General features: G+C 40.3%; 1 protein-coding gene across 1 annotated transcript in view; it reads right to left on the minus strand.

Moving 5' to 3' along the window:
* Nucleotides 1-20,686, minus strand: part of LOC118321217 (myocyte-specific enhancer factor 2A-like) — a 41,182-nt gene extending 20,496 nt beyond the window's left edge. The window contains exons 1-3 of the mRNA XM_035652448.1: nucleotides 20,586-20,686; nucleotides 14,587-14,706; nucleotides 2,943-3,130 (exon numbers count right to left, since the gene is read on the minus strand). Of these exons, the coding sequence (XP_035508341.1) occupies nucleotides 2,943-2,996 (54 nt within the window). The 5' untranslated portion in view covers nucleotides 2,997-3,130; nucleotides 14,587-14,706; nucleotides 20,586-20,686. The remainder of the gene's footprint in view (nucleotides 1-2,942; nucleotides 3,131-14,586; nucleotides 14,707-20,585) is intronic.
* Between the last annotated feature and the right edge of the window lie 213 nt (nucleotides 20,687-20,899).

Consider the following 20,899-nt stretch of genomic DNA (forward strand, 5'->3'; position numbering starts at 1 on the left):
AGGGGTACAGTCTAGACATGCTTTATCTGAAAAGTGTCCTGTGATAACTTCTCTTATGGTTTAACGCTATAAAATAAAATGTTTCTGAAAAAACTAAAAATGTACTCTATCCACAGTTGTGTCAGCCATTGCAGTTGCAATTTACTGATGATGAGTCTAAAATAGAAGAACAGGAATCTCCTAATCAGACTGGCAGTTTTCTATAGTCGTGGTTGAAGTGTGTGTGCGCCATTCACACATAGAGATATTCATCTGTTACTTAAAAAAACACCCACACCCATACTTTTGTTTCCTCTATGCCATTTTTTTACTTTCTATAGCACCTACTCACCACCACGGGAAATTCACTGGTCACAGAAATATCCCCTCAGTCTGCTGTAACTTTTGTTCTCCTTGAAGAACAAGAAATGATGCTACCTTCAATGTGGGCCTCACTGGAAGTGAGTTAACTGACATATGTAAAGTGGAAACCTTTGTTAGCCAAAGCATGTCAGTTGTTGGGTTAAATGTATTGAGCCTGGTGACTTACAGCTTCTCACATCTTCCAGCCCCACTTGGAGGCTTTTACCCAGGGAACTGCAGGGAGTACCATTATATGCATGAAAGCACTGTGGCTTTTTATATTTTATAGCACAGAAAACCAGATAGAGAAAGACGTGCTGTTAACAAGTGATTTAGTGTCCTATATGGTCATAAAAGTATTTTTTTATTTGTTTTATTTTAACATGGGGCTTAATTGGGGCTCTTGCAACATCACATGTTCCAGTTAGGGAGACTTCATCAGATGGCCAACAAAGTTCATGTTCAACCAAGCTGAACATTTGCACTAATGCCAGAAACATCTGGAACAGTAGTAGTCACTGAATAAATGTTGCATCTCATTACAGTAACTAGATTAGATGATAGTGGTCTAAAGGACGCCACAGTTCTCACTATGATTCCAAGGGCAGTTTTTTTTGTTTAGTTTAGTTTTTTTTTACAGCTACCTCTTAAATGATGTTTGAAATTATAATTATAGTCATTATTTCTTGAGCATGACTTGCAAATACGTTTCTGTGAAAGAACTGCCTTGTTCCTCTTTTAGACTATTTAACTGCCAATGTATCGCTGGTGCATCTTGCTACTACACCAGTGTCATTACTATATATTCTATATAGTGTGAAATAGTGTGACAGTTTCAAAAAGAGGAAAACCTGCTAAAAAAAACTTGACAGATAAAACAAGAACACAAGCCAACTTCCCAAAATAGAGTACAAGAACCTAAATATACAGCAGGCTCTGGTGATGTACCCGACAGCTAAAACAGTGTCTATCTAAAAATGCTCTGGCCAAGACAACCAAACATCAAATATAAACCTCATCCCAGATATTTATTTTCCAGCCACATCCCTATTTCCAGAGCCTGCGCCTTCCATCCAGACAGGCTGGTATTTGTTGTGCTGTTGGGGGTGATATATATAGAGGAGACAGACAGAGAGGGATTCCAGTGGGCAGCAGTGTGGCTGTGCAAGGAGACGGTGAGGAGAGAAGGCCACTGTGTGTCCCTAACACTGACCCGCCCTGCTAATGACAGGGTGCTGTCCGGACCTAGCTAACCCCAAATTACTGCCCTCGCCACCAGCTGTGACCACTGCACTCTCAAAAGTAAAACTTAGAGGAATCTTCAGGTCTTTGGATTGAAACCATAGGGGATCCACAGAAGGCTCTTTGAGGGATCCCTTTGTAAAGCGTTCATTAACTTGCAAATACTTGCACATCCACATAATATTTGGTCTGTCTATATGAAGACTCTACAGGGCTGCTTTTTAAAATGTAATCTCCAACTCTGCTTGTGGCTCATTTGGATCTTGGAATAAACGCAGTGAATCCTTATTTGTTGGAGTGGGATCTTAGCAGCATTCAGGGGCCACACATCAACTCATCATAAAAACAAAACATAACAACCAGACAATTCCAAAACTGCCTCTAGATGTTGTTTACCACAGTAGAGATATGGAGTATGCTTTTTTTTAAATGGATGCATATTGTGATTCAGAAGACTGGGGAAATATTCAACATAGTAGTGTCAGGGAGAAGGCGCTTACAGAAGCTTATGTGCACAGGAGGTTTTTTCACCCAAAGGGTTTTGTGAAGAGAACTAAGGAGGCATAATTCTTATATAAGGGATGCACTCCTTATATGGGTTATATCACTCCTTAGATGTGAGAGCTGACTCTCCTTGGACACCTTGCTTTGCCACTTCTGCACCTTTTAGGCCTTTGCACACCAAGTCCATATTTTCCGTGTGTTTTTTAATCCGTCATCCGATATATTTGTTATCCGTAGAAACCTTGCACACTGATCTGATGTGCTTAATTATTCTATTCATTCAAAAATTCACAATACGAGACTCAGTCATCAACCAACGAGGATGATTATGTGGTCCACTCACTTAAAGGTAGAAACAGAAAAAGAAAATATTACATACAAGGTGTTTCTTGACACTGTTGTCACTCTGTCTCGCACTCTTTCTCCCCCACTTCCTCCCTTGCTTCCTCCACTGGCGGTTCCTCAGCAGGCTGTTGCCACTCTCTGCCCACGTCTTACATTTGGCATCGCGGCTACAAGAGGCAAAGCTGTGCTCCCTCTGTAACTATTGTTCCCCCTCTCTGTCTGTGTGCTGTCCTCATCCTCTATTTCTTTTGATGGGTGCGAAAAAACGCAGCAAATCAAACCTGTTCCACTGATGGACATGATTGACACAATGTAAGGTCTTTTTTTTCTTTTAAATGTGCGCCAATTCTGAATGAAAAACAGACTTGGCGTGCAAAGGCTTTTACCAATGACATAGATATAGCAGGGCAACAATACCGCATGGTTTATGTTGCTATACTGTTGTTAATAAGTACACGACAAAATCTTTAAAAATGTACGATTAAATGACAGAGGAAGAAGACACTGACCTGGCGGTTCCTCTCATCTACGATCCGGGTGATCTGGATCTTCTTCCTCCCCATTGCCAAAACAACTTCCTTCAACAGCTGAAGAAGAATAATAGTGGGCTCCAGGTAGTTAAGAGTGCAGCAGAAAATCCTTAACACATACTTCCACTCTCAGCTCTGTTGCTTCAGTATCAGTTTTGCATGGTTTGCTGAAAAAGACAGAGATAGAAACAGACAACTTAGTGCCAAGATTATTCAGCCATCATCACAGTATGAACAGTGGAACAAACAGTTATGTTCAGCAAATACATTTAAATACTTCATAACAGCATCATTTGACAAAAGGTCCTACATTCCTTGCGCCAAGACAATGTCAAGAAATGTAAAAAAAATCCCAATCTTTGCACTCTGGGATAGACCAAACAACAGATATTTTCCTCGATGAATAAAGAATGTATATACAGTTTACTACGGGCTGTTTTCTGGAGAAATTTCTTGGTTACTACTTCAAATAATTCTGTGCAAATATTTCCATGCAACCGACTATAACACTATTTTCTGTGTAAAGACTTGGCAAGACCTGGTGGATCCTTCCTTCAGGCTTTCTTTTCCTTCTTTAATTTGTCAATTTCCTCAATATGGCACTGCTGCACTGCAGTCTTTGTCACTGCTAATTCCACTCTGCTGCTTCTCTTCACCTGACAGCAAGGAGGTCACCAGGGTGGCATAAAATGCACCAAGGTTTGCTGACCAACCAGCAGGATTTGCTAGTTCAACAACAAGGATATGATTTCTTACCGGTTTCCAACCCACAAACACTTCCAACTGTGTTTGTTGGAACGCACAACCAAGTCAAATGCACTGCTACCAGGGACTGAACCAGCATTTCTGTCATAGTCTCTCTCTTCTCTTCCAGAGTCCTTTTTCCCTCAGAAGTCTTTTACTTTGGAGTTTGATCTGTGACTATGGATTTAACATACACACATCAAGAGGAACTCAAGAGTTATCTGACTGAAAAACACCAAGAGAATTGTAGTCCATCTACGTCATCACACACCTTGTCTAGCTCCAAACTCTAGTTGACAGCAGCACTCCTTCATGTACACCAACATGAGTATTTAGCCCGGTAGTCTTGAGTGAACTAGTCTCTGCTCTCCTGCTTTCTCCTCCTGCAGGAGTGCCCACCTGCCTCGCTGTGTCCCTCCTCTCCTCAGCCACAGTGTTTCTGAGCCCTGCCTTCCCCCAGAGCTCCTTAGCTCTTTCCTAATCTCATCTGATCTGGGAGGAGGCAGAGAGTGAGGCGAAGCCTGGCTGGCTTTATCCTAACCCTCTCTGGATTACTGCAGCATGTGGATCCCAGAGCTGAGCCACCAAAACCCCCACTGCAGACCCAGTTCACAGGGTTGGGAGATGGGACAAACACATTTGTCATGCACAGTGGAAATGTATTGGTGATTATCTGTTGATTTTAAAGGACCTCTACATTTGATAAAAAATATAATATTATTGAGTGCCAGTCACTTATCTAGCAGATACATCAAGAATAATAAAATTAAATAGAAAATCCCATGTTGATTTGAAATGCAGTCTTTTTACGGCAATGTGGTCTTTTCCCATGAGTGATTGTTTAAGAGCTTCCTATTGAAAATACACATCAATACACACATCCTCATTTCATATTAAATGTCTAAATGTTTTACAGTTGTATAGTATGGCAATTGGTTTGCAAAAGACTGCACGCTATCATCTAACCCATCCAGTTCAGCACCAGCACAGATCCCAGCTGACCCTACCAGGTCAGTCCAGGGTACACACTGTCACAGACAAAGACTCCTTGCATATTCGGGATTTAAAGGTCAGAAGGATTTATCTGTTTTACAATCTGGATTATTTGATGGCAAGACACAAATATTTTAAAAAGAGAAAAAAAAAAAGAATCCTTTCCACCAGTCTTATGTGCTGCTATTTCCACAAGAAAGGAGACAACAAACATTTCTTTCCAGCAGTTCTTGGGTGATGGTTCAGTTTAATTGTTGTTTAATTGTATGTTATATTGCTTGAATCAGCTAAATCCTTGTGGTGCTGTAAAGTCACTCTATAGAGCTCTGCGCTAGTTAGGAGAGTCCTTGAAAAGCAGAAGGCCCTTTGCAGCACTTGTGTGAGAACTGAGTTATTGTGTTGACAATAATGCGTCACATAAAGCGCAAGACATAAATGGTTGGTTGACAATGTATATGTTCAATTATTTAACATGTTAGGAATATTTCACTTAAACATTTCATTTCATAACAAACAAGTTATTTGTTTCAGAAAGCACCCTTCTGAGTACCTTTACATGGTCATATTGGTGCAAAATTGGAACATAAACATAACACTGATAAGGTCTATTTTATTCCATCTCATAAAACGTACTATAGCGGCCACCACATTGGTAATATGTGAATTTTTGCCCTCTAAAATCGATATCATTCTCAAAAAATCCCATCACTCTGCTAACTTGACGAACTAAATTTAATCAAACTGCAATTAAGCAAGCAATTCACATCTGTAATAAACCCTGTACAGACTACTAATCTGTTTTCCCAAACAAGTTTTATAAGGAAACATAATTGCTCCCAGGATTATGTTCCCTGCAATGTTTTTGAGTGTAGGAACATTTATTTAGCACACACTATTGTGACTGGGATGGATGGTGAAAGTACCAAGTGCAGGACTTTGATACCAGAGACTGGGATTCACATCCTGACTCCCGTGCAATCTCAGGCAACAAAGGCACGTTGGTAAAGGCTAGGGAAAGATTGTGGTTGCAGTTAAATGTTAATGAATTGAGCATGTCTGGTTTTGTGCTTGAAGTCACTGTGGACTTTGTCAATATTAAACCAACACCAGGATCTCGTCCTAACCTTAACCAAATGCTGTGAGCACCTAAACATGACCATACAACATTTTTAAAATGTTAAAGTTGCTGCAGGTGGATGTGCTGTCATTGCACATGTTTTGCTCTACACTATGCAGATATTTTCATTATTGTTGCAATTTCTTGGAGACAGTTTTGTAGTAATACATGATGATTGTAGATAAGTAGTCCTGTGAATGCTTGATTATGTATAATGTTGGTGAGAAGGGAAAGCTTAACTACAGAATATTCACAATACATACAAATAAAAATGTACAAACTGTTTATAGACTATTCTCTTTTGTTTTTGTCTTTGTGACAATAAATCTGGCTCTGAGTCTGTGAGAGCCTACATGTGCATGTGCTTCCAAGACACCCAGACCAGTTGTCCTGATCAATGCAGATGTAATATGTTACTATGGCAGAAACACTATCTGGCTGGAATAAAAATCAATAAAACCCACGGGATGAGCCAACAGGCTGCAGCAACCAGCACTCACACAAATGTGGCAAAGCTATATATTGTAATTTCATTACATCCAAATGAAAAACACAATGTGAGAGGAGGAGCATTATTTTTATGTTAATTTAAGACTGAATCCTCTTGAGTCTCTTTATATTTTTGAATGGTTAACCTCTGGCAATTTCCAAGTGTCTTCAGATGATTTATTAAAATAGATATTTTGTGAAATAACAGCTGTATTGTATTGTTTATCAATTCCATATACTTTTTTTTTGGAAACCAATTGTGCAGTGAAAAGACTAAATGAATGAATGAATTCAATTAAAAATAAAAATAAAAATAAATTGTAAACCTTTGTAGGGGTAAAAGTTGGTGAACGTTGAGCTGCATTGAGGTACATTAACTAACTAATGAGACATCTTAAGCGAAGACATTGGGCAGCACTGATTCAAACCGATCAAACCTGGTCAGCTTAGTCTTACCAAAGTGAACTAATACCGGTCAATCATGGTGAAAGTGGGGCTGCACAATTAATCGAAATATTATCGAAATTGCAATATGACCCAACGCAATATCCAAATCGCAGAAGAGATGAACTGGCCTACAAATCTTGTTCTTCAGACTGTAGAAACCATGTTGTTTGGTACAGAGATTTTAATATACATAATAATACATATAATTACAATATGATGTTTTTATCGAATAGTGCAGCCCTAGCTGAGAGGAAGACAGCTCTCAGAGGAACTCTGGACGGCAGTAACACCACTTGTCTGGGAAAGGCTATAAATTCATCTAAAGAAAATGTGAGCTCCATTGGTCCACCGTATGGTTCACAAACTGTTGAGCAGCACTGTGTGAGTCACATGCTCAATCTATCAAATTTCTATATGATTTACCTTTGATTGTATGTTTTTGGTATCTTCGGCCTTCAGCTTGTAAAATAATAACACAACAAATAATTGTAGTTACACATTATTATTTATTTTTGGATATTTTGTATTTCGGAAAATCATTTCTATATTTATTATAGTAATTTCCTAAATTATCAAACATCAGTGAAATAGCTCGGTAGTTTCCTAATCTATACTTGCTGCGGCCTGTCTTTAACTTCAAAATTCCCCCACAGCTCCCACACCCCAGATGTATCCTTAACATGAGGTGCTAAGCCCTCTGAGCAAACCTCACAGAAAAACGCTCTTCTCTTTATCTCACCCATGAAATCCATTTGCTGTGGATCTTTGGAACCGTGACCATGCTTTGTGAGGCTGTGAAACACACTTTTCCAAGCTTGAATCGCACAGGATTTTATATCAGTTATGCCTGTACAATAGCAGAACGTCACATATTGTTGTTTTGGTAAATGGAGCCTATGGGTTTCCATCTAACATTTTTCTACACATAAAGTATACTGAAGCAGACATTTCTTACTAAAAACAGTCTTTCCTGTGGCTAATATACAGTACACTTGATGCGTAATGCTTCACCTTCTAGTTAGATAAGATCAATACCACTTCCATATCTGTATGTTAAGTATGAAGCAGGAGCCTTACCTTTAGACAGAGCCAGGTGAGCTGTTTCCCCCTATTTCTAGTCTTTATGCTAAGCTAAGCTAAGCAGCTGTTCCTTTAAAAGAACTCCTAGATTTTAGTATTGTGACTAATTGGGATATTGATAATAAAACTGCTAAGTGACTCCCTTAACAACCACCACAAATATGCATTCAAGCAAGGAACCTAACTCATACTACTCATAAGTCCTCAGTTGGTGACAGTAGAAGATCATGACGTATGACTGGTCTGGGCAGTTCTTAGGAAGTCTGAAGCGTACCGAGTGGGAGTTGTTTCTCAATAACTGCATGGTGTTCACTAAACCTTCCATGAATAAATGAAGGTTTAACCATCAGTCCTCTCCTTAAATAACTAACTACATTCCAGTCATTAAAAAACATTTTGGAACTTTTACATACACACATCAAACAAACTTTCATCTGTAAAAGTATTGTTATCACAGCTCAAAGATGCAAATGAATTATGGTGGCCAACCTTTAATGGTAACCAATAATGTTCTTTGTGTTCTTGTGTGCGAAGATATGCTGGGCAGCTTTTGAGACTTCAGATGCCCTGAAAAATCATCACACGGTCAACCACAGAATGATGACAGCAGGACTGGACACAGAGTAAAACTCCTCCACATTGCCAACTTTTTGTTAGTTCTGACAGACTACTTCCTGTTTCATCAGTAAAAGAGGGAAAATAAGTTGAATTCCCCCTCCCAACCACCTCCGCCCACACACATCAACGTGAAGAATTTTCTCATCAAGCTGGGCATTATTTTATCACCGTCTTACACTAACTGCAAACTTCAGAATTAACTACACAACCGCAACACGGAACCGGTAGACAAGCAATTAAAGGTTATTTGATTTAAACTAGCATTTAATAGAAAAGTTCAACATTTTGGGAAATGTGCTTTTATTGTTGAAAGTCAGATGAGAGGCCTAATATTACTCTGGTATCTGTCCATTTAAGGTGAAGCTACAGCGAAGAGACAGTTAGCTTAGCTTCACATAAAGACTGGAAGCAGGAGGAAATAGCTAGCCAAACAGCTAACTGGATAAGTCCGCACGTAAAATATCCACAAATTAAACCACAGCCTGAGGTTTTACATTCCACACAACATGTTTACTAGCTTTAGAGGAGCTCATAGGCAGATTTTGTTACCTTTGAACAGAGCCAGGCATGCCATTTCACCGTTCTTTAAGTTTTTGCAACCAAGGCAACCATGCTGCATGTCTGTGATACAGGGGAGACTGCTGGAATAGAAGTTGTCAAGGTTTCATTTATAGCAATGTGATTGAAGTTTCCTGTAGACTTTGATTGCTCCTAATTGGCTTTTCAACGCTTTTAACACATACTGAGGCGTTTTTCAATCTACACTAATTGATAGTGTCACCTTTAACACTCAGGCAATTATTCTTCAGATAATGGTTTGGAAACTTGCAGTGTAGTATGCGCACAGTACCATGCATTTCATCTTTTAGCATCCAATCTGCAAGAGAACATGGCAAGACCCCTCTAACACTGGCCCCTTGACCCCGATAAACCCCACTAAACGGGGTCAACAGTGTAAAAATAGAAAATTCTATAGTTCTAACTTCATGAGCTCTAATTAACAGCTGCCACTTTACCATCTTCTCTTGTAAAGAATAAACAAAGTCAGAGCTGCAGAAGGTTAATCACACTGGGTCTTAACAGCACCAGGTTGTCTGCAGTACAAAGCAGCACAGAGTAATTGGCAACCCTTTCATCCCTCCTCCTCATTAAAGACCATGGGTTCATCTCTAATTGTGTTGACCCCACCATGACCCATGCTCCAGTCACTCCAACAGTGAATCAATGAGGCTTCAAGCTGATGCTACCCAGCATGCATCACTAGGTAACCCCCCAATCTTCTGCTACCAGTAGAATAAAATAGCCACTTTCTCCGATAAACGCAAGACTTAACATTATTTTGGTTTGGCAGATAATAGAGCTGATCCACATTGTCAGCACAGAAACACCTATGGTAAGTTCCATGGCCATATGTTGGAAGATGAAAGAGTTTCAGTTTCATTACTGTTTACAAAAGTGTTAAAGACTGATGACAGATCACATTCCTTATTCACGTCTTTACCTTCCCCGCAGCTTTGCTCATCTCCTTGCTCTCCTCTACTTCCCATTTTTGCCCGATGTTGTCGTTCTTCCTCTAGCAGCTTATTTGCATCGCATCCATCAGCAGGGAGAGAAAGAGGCCCTCTTGCTCAAGGCATCACTAGGCGGACTGATAGAGGATTCTTCCTCCCCCCTGGCAAACCCCGGACAGTCTTTGAAGTTCTCATAAATGGAGTTTTTATAAGAGTTCTTAGGATAACTTATACATGGTAAACAGTCAGACTACGTGGTGGACCTGCTCCCCGAGGGAGGTGGAGTGAGATCAGCAGGCTTGTTTACTGGCTGAAGTGTTTAACACTTCCCTGTTTAGAGTAGCATTCAATGTGCCAACCCCTCCCCACATACCCACTTGTGAATATGAGTTCTCTTTGATGTAGGGAAAGCGAATGACAATTTATGTAAAAACATAACGGAGTTGCAGCTACTTAAAAGACTTAACGATGAAATTAGCATCTTCTTATGCAAATGATACTCTGGCACAATGCACAATCTTTAAAGAAGCAAAAGTTAACACACATGTCACAACCAGCAACGACAGCTGCAAATGAGTCTCCTTGTAAATCTGCCCAATGACAAAACCTGAGATTCAGTAAAGTCAATCTTAAAATATTCCACTTCACCCTATTCTCTTGCTTATTGAGGCAGGAACATGCCTTTCATAGCAAGACAGGAGCAGGGAAACCGAGTGCTGGCAGGAGCGGACTGTGATTAATTCATCACCCACAGTCAGACAGGCTAGCCTCTGGTATCATGCAGCTTGAGTATCGATGCTGGCCTCTGCTGCGTTGCAGGTCAACAAGCTAATGAGTTTTTGCCCGAAATGTAATGATTAAACTCATCTCCGTCCACCAGCAACCGAGCCATTTAATGCCACGCTGAAGGCCAGGCAGATTAGATGGCTTAAACTGTCGTCTGCCATACCATCCGACTCCTCCGTTCAGTTAGCAAACTAAGATGCTGTGTGTCAAGTATGAGTCACTATAAGGAGATGAGAGTATAGAAAAGTCTGTATTAGTGCGTTTATACTCATTTAGGTCAACATATGAAGACAATACAAAATATGTGTTCTTGCAATAAAGAACATGATGATAAATGCGTGAATTTCACACTCAACAACCCCACGGCTTCAGGGCTGCATTCACCGACACCCTATTCTCCAGCGTGCTGCACTGTTACTCACAATCTCCCAGCCTAGTAAAAACTCCAAGACAGCAGTCTGCTCATTTAATTACTGGCCCACTGTGATGTCATTTCATTATTGTGTTGCTTTTATGACAGTGGTAGTGGGATAAGATTTTCCTGTCTCAACACAGAGACACTGATGTCATGCCTGCAACACAGATTGAAACACAAGCTGCCCCGTAAAATACGGCTATGCTTCCATACTCTCTGTTCCTTTCATAAAAAACACTAATTGGTCTTCAGCTGAACTTTCAATACTGACACATGTGCACCATTGTCGTTTTTCCCTGCAAAGTTATCTGCTGTGACACTGAGGTGAAGTGATCTTGGACTGACGCGATGTGCACTGTCTTAGCTAAATGTCTCGTTTTCCAAACTGTAATCATGCAGCATGTACAGTATAATATTTATAAGAAACAAAAGAGGCTGCAGCTCTACCAGGCCAATAAAATAAGAAAAATTCCAACCACAACCTACCCCAAACAATTCCAAGTCAAGGATCCCCAAACACACTCACACACTCAAATTCAACTGGAGTACCAGGTTTTAAGCCCATTTATCATTTGCCCAGAGATCTGTGTTTGTATGCTGAGTAACACTGAAGATATTAGTTAAAGAAACACATGAAATGGGAATATAAAATGGGGAAAAACACTTCCTGAAGCAGCGGATCCTCCCACCTCATAACTGTGAGGCGAGTATGAATGCACTTGTTTGTTTATTGTTTCAACATGAAACAGATTCATTCAACTTTAGTTACACTTCACATTTTTCACCCCGGTCATGCATGGCACCTTACAGCGTCTCTTTGCCCCCACCCCAGGGGTCCCTGCCCCACAGTTTGAGAAACATATATCTTTCTTTTGCAGAGCCACATTACTTAATCACAGAGAAGTATCTTTAGCCTCAGCCCAGTCTTTTGATCTGCTAAATGATATTATAATGAATTCTTTAACATTTTTGTTTGTTCCTGCTCTCATTGCAATTCTGTGCTTTCAGCAAAGTAATATCATCCTTTTAATGTTGTGAAGAGATGGTAAGTAGATCGGAGGCCTCTATCCTGAGGGTCCACACAATCTCTTATCCACCCACCCCTAACCCCCTCTTCACACACACACACATATACAGTATATACACTCCCTAACACTACCATCTCTTTCTCCAAGATTACGGGGTAAAGGGTGGACTCTTTGGTTGGTATATGTTTAGAACAAGTGGAGTTCATTTGGAGCCATTATACAAGTCTTCCCACATGCATTCATCCTGTATTAATGTCAGTCAGTGGTGTACACAGAGGTATCAAAAATTGCTAGTTGCAGGTGGCACTTCCAGTAGGTGTGCCACTACAGTGCACTAAGCATTCTACATCAACATTTTAGGTGGTGTGTAAATGGATTATGGATATGAATAATGGACACAATCTCAAAGTATATATTTCAAATGGCAAATTCAAGTTTTTTTTATTGTACACTATAAAGCTGCTTTTGGAAATTTAAAGTTTAGCCTTGAATTTCTATTGTTTGATAAGTTTCTACAGATATTATTTCAACCACAGCTCCTGTTCATTGTAAAGAAGGAACAGCCATTATTCAAGCCAACAGTTGTTTAGTGTTTGAGTATCATTTAATTGATCGGTCTTTAAGACAACACAAGTACCGCACACATCTAACCATATAACCTCATTCTAATGTAAATTTCCTTTCCTGGATAAAATGTCTGCGTGATTTCAGAATTAGTTCGATTTTGTTAGCAGCTGGTGAAGCTTGTCCATCCTGCAGACTGACTCCAGACCATTCTGGGGTCATGGATTAACTATGTGCATTTGTTATTTCTCTTTCACTGAATTGCTGGCATGAGAAAAATATTACAGCTGGGATCAGCTAGGTCACCTGGAATTAGGGTGTATAATTGCTAAAAGCCACATGTAAGATCACACTGGGTGCTTCTGTGTGAAACTGACATCAGCTTGAACAGCCAGGCTGTAGCTGTAACAGCCTGACCTCAATTTGTAGTCACCAAATTGGTCCCTATTATTATTATTATTCTTCAGGTCATAAATTCTTATTATCCTTTATTCACTCAAATTTTCAATAAACAAATAATCTTAATCCCATAAATCAACTGACAAGTGCTAAAACAACCAGTGGCACTTATCAACCAATATCATGCACATATCATTCAGAATTTTCTAAAAGATAGCAAGTCTGACAGTAAAACTACCAGTACACCAGAGGAATGTAGAATTGTACAAAATCATTATAATGTCAAAACAAATTAAGCCAGAGATTGTATTTAACCAGAATTGTCTTTTAGCTATTACATTTTAGGATATTTGAGGGGTCGTGCACCCTGACCATGGGACTATTACAGGCGTTTGGTTACGAGGAATTTTCCATTTTTATAATCATTTCTCATTTTATTTGTTCTCGTAGTCATGAGTGCTCTAAGTTAAACAGACTCTTGATAGAGTATGTGGAAGTTGCTGGTATAACCTAGTCCTCAACTCAGCGAGGAGGAGAGAACGTCTCCATGCACAGCCAGCATTAATGAAGTGTTGGCACCATTAAGAACAGTGTCGGGACTCTGAGCAGACCTAAACCACTCTCTGGCCTGGACCCTGTCTCTGCAAATCAACACTGAGTTTAATTAAGCCAAGCCACGCTGCCATTGACCCAACATTACTGTTTAAGTTGGCAGGGCTGAGGGAAACCTATTTACTGCGAGCAACAAAGGCAGTTTTATATGACTGCAGGAAAGCAGATTGCAAGGCTAATATTTGGAAATTGTTTTATTTGATTTCTGTATTTATTGAGTGTAATTTCTGAGCTCCTCTGCGGCATTTTTAGCATCAAACGTGCGGGTGTGTGGCCCAGCGGTCAGACGGCAGGCAGCCAGAGGCTTGGCTGGATTGGAAGGACCAGCTCAGGCCTGATTACTGGGGCGACCCCGCAGGAAGAGTTCTCAAGTCCAATAGATTAGGAGCTTTTCCAGAAACCACAGCATGAGCAGAGGAGAGGGGAGAACATCAACCAAAGCCCTCATTGCTAGAAGGTATTGCTCAACACAGTAAACATGATTTCATTCTTACTTCCCAATAAAGATACACATAAAATGCATTTTATATTTCCCCTGACCCCTCAACACTGTCTGCAAGTAATTGGAATCAGGAGAACCAGAGTTGTATAATGCAGTTCTGAACATTTTAGTAAATATTCTGTGAAGGACTGGACTGTGGCCTATTTCAATTAACTGGAATTGTGGTTTTATGACATAAAAATCGGTTTTATAACATTAAAACCCAAAGGAATGGTTGTGATTATTAGTCATCGTAAAAGATAAGGCAGATAGAATGAGAAAAGGAGGACCCATCAATAAAATAGAAGAGCTGTCAGAAATTTAAGAAAGCAATATTACCTGAAAGTGTCTGATTTGTCTCCTGGCAGGAGGAGGAACTCCTCTTCAACCTGAAACTTGGAGGATGGACACAAGGGAGACGATTTTACAGACAACAGTTCCTCCTCTAGCTCTGAGATTCTGAAAGAAAAACCAAGAAACTTTTAGTGTCTTCATTTCTTACTTTGTGTTTTCAAGTTAAATAGAAAAAGTAGCTGAAACTGACAAATGTTAATTAGCTTTAGTCGCCAAAGGAGGAAAGTGATGCTCCAGTTCTGTTATTCTGGGTTTAAATGAGAGCCCCTCTTAAGAGCACTTATCCCGCTGAAGCACACTGCTTTTCTTCTCAAATGAGTCATCACACGTAAACACAACGGTGCACACAACGGTTTGTGTGAAAAAGACCATTTGTAATGAATGAAGCCACACTGCTGGATGTGACGAAACCATCACTGTAAATATCATTTTTCCACATAAGACGCAACGTCTGTTTAATCATCAAACAGGACAGGGATATTCCACGTGGGTCATAAAAACTTTAGCGTGAAGATTTGAGTGCTGTAGACCGAACTAAAATGAGCTTGTGCTGTTCCATAATCACATCAGTCTGGATGTTAGCATCAGCACAGACAGGTAACAAGCACACAACAAGCCTCCACAGCAACAACAGTCAGCTAAACCGCTCATCTTCGCTGTGTGTGATACAGCATGTCATTGGTTTAGCCAGGCATCGCCACGGCTCATCAAAGTGGATAAGAAATGCATTAGTACACACAGGAGCAGCCTGCATTAGCTTGGGCTAAATCAGGCCATGTAATTGACTAGAAAAAACTAAGTCAGTCAGTCAGTCAGTCACGGAGGACTTGAAATAGCCTCTCAATAAAATGCACACACACACACACAGTGCAGCCTCTATTTCTTCAGCGTGTGGTGCAAAAAGAGAAGCCTGTCCTTCAGAAGTGTTGCTATTTCTGTTTACCACAAGGCCCCAAATATTCTATCATTAGGGAAACTAGGAGGGAAAGGAAATGCCACTGGTGAACACATGAACTCCATACAGCCGCACAAAGGAACCTAACTGGCAGGCTGCACTGTCATGTTTCTGGTTACAGGTTTTATTTCCACAATATCCATGTGTCCATTGAGGTAAACGTGTCACAAAAGTGATATTTTCTCACTTCTTGTAAGGCATCATCTGCTTTTTCTACTCTCCGATTCAACACTTGTCCAAACCACCATCCAATTCATCACATTTACAGTCATAAATACATTAGTGAGAAAGATTAAGTAAATCATGGTCATAAAGGTTGGTAAAGAGTGCTATTAGACCTCAAGACTGGCCACTTTACTGTGGTTGTCCCTACTTACGGCCTTTCTTGGTGAAAATGCAAATGAAGTGTTGTCAGACCAGAGCCAAACACACTGGAGGCGATGCTTCTTATACCAGTTTTTTAGCTGCATAAATTAAAAACAGCATAACGCAAGAAACGTATGATGTATGTCTTTGATAGCATGCCTGTATTTTAACTTTTGCACTAGCCAATTTGAATACAGGCATCAACAGAATCTTTTGCACCAGCTGTAAAGAGGAACAAGCATCTATCTGAGGCAACAAGTGAAGCCAAAAGGGGCAGAGACACAAATCTCTTTGCTGAGCTCTGAGGTCCGTTCATAGATTTTTCTACTCTTATTCTCTTATGATGTGATGGCTGAATGTCTTCACTTTATACATTGCACAAATAAAGCTATCTACGTCCAACCAACATGACATGCTGCCATTTGTCACTTCCATAACTGAGGTCATATCCTGAACTCAGTTCTTGAGAGTGATTTCATAACCTCTCAGTCCTACCACTGACCACAATGCCAAAACACAAAACTGACACACTCACAAGCAACAAAATGGTATGCATCAGATCTATACTCCTGCCATCACATTTCTCTCGCAAAAAAGACCCAGTGCATTGAATGAAATGGGCAGGGGTCCCAGCTATGCTTCCAGCCTGATTACATTAGGACACAGTCAAGTTTTGATTGTCATTCTCATGAAACAACGTCCAGCCAACCTTTGTAGAGTAGGATTTTGGACGTGTCCTGTTTCATCTTGGCTGACGGAATAAAATGTCTAATGCTTGTTTAAAATGTTTTCCACTGTGTCATCCACATGCTAACAATACTACTAATGCTTTTTACATGTAGCTCCACGTATTCCTGTATATTTCAACTGATGTAGAGATGACCGAGGGTTGGGTCCCTTTGTGTCACATCATTCTGTGAACGGGCTGTCCCAACTACCAAGGGGAGTTGGAAGTTATGTTCCTTTAAATGTAAACACTTGAAACATACTAATCAGATTTACAGTAATCAGAACATTGTGTGCATGTACCCATGAGGCACAGGACTGTGCAATGAACAATAGTTCTCACTGAAATGCAGTGTGTGATGTACCTTGAATAAAAGTCCTAATTTGAACCTGGAATTTGGCCACTTGGGGGCAGTAGAAACAAGCTTTACACACAACATTCACATACCGTCATTTTCTACCTTGATATGGCTAAGGTGTTAGCAGACACTTGCCTATTTACACATGCAGCAACACTGGTGTTCATTCTAAGTCATTTTTCTGGCAACGGTGAATAATAAGTATTGGCAAGAATTTGGCGATACGATACGTATAATGGTACATTTTTAAAATCAAATTTTAGGGAAAGTATAAAGAACACACCACCATATGCAAACAATTACTTTTATTTACCTTTTTATGAAACCAAAACAGTGAGATCTACATTTGAATGTATCCCAGTCCCTGTAACAACCAACTCCATAGCCCTAGTTCACGCTTATAACACTGCTAACTAGCGGTTTAAACACAAAAATATATATACAATAGCACAAAACAAAATATTGCAATATATTTGAAATATTTTCCAACACCCCTAACGTTGAGTTCACAGTCAAAGACTGGCAGAGACATTAAAATATCTATAGCATTGAATGAATTATATGGAACAAAGCATATGACAGTTACAGTAAGTGTCAATGGGCGACAACAAAGTAAATGCACTATCCTTAATGCCATTCACATAACTGAACTAAACTCTAAAATAATAAAAACATCAACACAGTACACTGTACTGCAACAAAACGTAAGTATATACGCTCCAGACTACACAGTATCTAGGATATCTAAGCCTGCTAGGAGATAAGCGACTGGAGATGGGAGACTTCTTTCATCTCATATGCTCCCTGTGGTCTCAGCAGTCTGACAGGGTGACAGTGTAACCATGACCTGATTACCTGTCCCCTGAAGCCTGTAATCACTAAAGCCAGCAGACAGGCACTGTCAGTCCGCTGACAGGGAGGATAATTGAAGGTGATGCTACATGCTGCTGGCCCTGCTAATGAAATATGAAAACAAAGAGCAGGGACAAGGAAGCGGGGCACAAAAGAGGTCTGGGCTCCAGAGCAGCACATTTTCTGTCTATTCACCACACACTTTTCATTCTCCCTGCCAATCAGACGCTTCAAATGCTGCTCTGTGTGGAATGATGGTCTGTGGATTGGACTCCCTTACAAGCCTGAGAAAATAGCTTTTTCAGCGACTGGTCCTTCCCATAGACATTCCCACGGAGTCTCAGGTTTTCCTGTTCCTCATGTTCAAAGGCAAATGGGTGAGTGCAATATTAGTTTAGTGATACATTGCGTGCATCTCCTGGCTCCACAGTTACCGTGCAGACTATTTAAAAAACAAGCGTGCATCAGTGATGTCACCCACGACGTTCTGAAGGGACTTTCTCAAACTTGAATGTGGGTTTATCAGCAAACTGCAACAGGCTGAGACACTTGTCACACAACAGCAAGCAATGCCCCAGTACAAACATCTCTTTGAACATGATTGCTCTTAATTCAATACTAAGAGACCAAACTCTTGTGAAAAAACAGAATTTTTCATTGAAAGAAGAAGTTAGAGAGCAATTTCCAACCTGCTAAAATCTGTCCCGGTTGAACTAAGAGTTGTGAGGCTCAGAAGGAGCATCATTCCAGCATGTAAAGCCAGGAAAATGTGATGGCGATTCAAATTAAACCATCCCTTCCAAAGCTAGCGATAGACTTTTTGAGAATTCCCCCAGGCCTTGCCAGGTTAGGAGGGCAGCTTACCACCTTCATACTGCCTTTAAACAGGGGGAGATACTCTGTGCGAGCCATGAATCCTGTGGTTGTATGGTTTTTATGTTCATGATCAGACAAAGCACAGGGTCACACAAGAATCCATCTTGCCAGGGTACAAGCTATGCACTTGTGTGAGCTATGAGCTTGGCTCCGCTTAACAAGACAGGAGCTCCTCTGAGAACACGGTTTGTGATGTATCGAGGGTCTCAAATGTTGACAATATGCTATTTTTGCCATGTATTTCTAGCCTTCTGTATCTTTATCATCACGGATAATGTGTAGAATGAGGCTATTACTGATGTATGGATGTTATTAAGTGATCCTTATATATCAGATCAAGCAAGTAGGCCTTCATGACTGCAGCTATGAATGTTTCTTTGTAATTACAGCGCAAACGGAACAGTTCGCACACTGGTCCAAAGCACAGGTGGTCCCGGACCAATCAGTGTCCTGGGTTTTTTTTTTTACATTGAGCTTTGTCATTCTCTCTTTTGTTACTGACATTGTTCTGATAATATAAAAAAAGTATGTAAGCAATACCCTTATGCCCATATGTACTTTAATATTAATAATTACTGGTTGCTGTAATTAAGGGATTCCTTCTTAAAGCAATTTCAATGTAAAAGATGGAGGACAAATGCACAAAAGCACTTTAAAGTTCAGATGAACATAATATGTTATATGTTCAGGAGTCTCAGTGAGACAAATCAAGTGAGTCTTCAAAGTTTTACAAAGTTCCTGCTTTGTGTTACTGTCCCTCAGCAAGCCTCTGTGTAGTGTCCACAGAGGCACAAAGAGGGAATACTATACTTCAGAAGACAACCACCGGATTTAGCTGACTCTGACTACTGAAGCATGATATTAGCTATATGAGAATGTGTTTTTAGTTTTGTCACTTACACTGAAATCACTTTAGGAAGACATCTCGTTGTGGCAAGTATGGACAAGAGGAACAATTACAGCAAAACGTATTAGGTATAGACTTTCTCTTCCTTTAAAACCAGATTACTTCATCCAAATGTTCACACTATCATTTTAAAACAAATTAACACCAAACAGCTGGAGTTACTATAACTCCCCCACAGACATCTGAGATATTCTGTGACAAAGTGTTGTAAAACTGGTGTTATTCATCCCTTTAATTCTGCTACGGACTGATGTCCAGTCTCTTAGAGGGGAAGGGCACATGGTTGGTATTTTGGAGGTACTAAACTGACAGTAATTTGGATTAAAACTCTTTAAATTCACATCCCTGCAGCACTGGATTACAGTTACCTTAATGTATCTATTGCTATGGAGTCACTGACATGGTACTGTGACAGTCCTGTACTTCTCGGTATTATGCTTCTGGTACAACATTAGTAGCCCTACTGGTACCTCTCTTCTCTTGACCTTAGTCTTAATATATTTAGCCTACTAGTACACACAGTTTTGAGGCAGCAGGTCCCATCACATTCAGATAGACAGGCTGTAGAAGTATCCCAAGGAGAAAACGGCGACGCTAACCCGCTAAAAACAGCCAGTGCTTGTTTTAACAGCGTTGCAGAGTTAATCAAAGTTTCATTAAGCTGTCCATTAAAGCACTCTGGGTTCTGTACAGTGCCCGTACTGTACTCACGTTATGCCACTCAACAAAACAAAGTGCCGTCGCGCTCACCAGCACGCTGTACAGAAACATTATGTCATTGTTTTAGGTTGTTTAGAAAACTAACGGACCGAGTTAAAGCGTGTGAACAAGAATACGGCAACACTGTGTGAAGAGTCAGTGGCTCCCGTCCCTCAGTCCGTGTGTACAGCAGACAGTGAACAGACTTTGTCCCATGTAAAAGACACAGAGTTTCTCCACTTACCCATGTGCCCGTCCCGACGCGTCTGTAAACACGGAGAGTTCTCTGTCAAGGTGTCTCCGGTGGACACACACACAGTCACATCCTCGACCGCTCTATTTAGGAAACGAGCTCAGAGCAGTGCGAGGGTTTGGCTCCTCCCACCAGGATGTTCCCATCCCGCGTACAGTGTGGGGTATGTATGGAGGACCGACACCGCCAAAATCACTAACTATCAACTAAATAAACAAATAAATGAGCCAATAAACGAATAAATAAATATGCCATTGAATGCGCCAATAATAATATCAAAAACAAATACAGGCATTCATTTATTT

This window comes from Morone saxatilis, unplaced genomic scaffold, assembly GCF_004916995.1.
Source record: "Morone saxatilis isolate NCDOM2014 unplaced genomic scaffold, NCSU_SB_2.0 Contig11, whole genome shotgun sequence".
Classification (NCBI taxonomy): Eukaryota; Metazoa; Chordata; class Actinopteri; family Moronidae; genus Morone; species Morone saxatilis.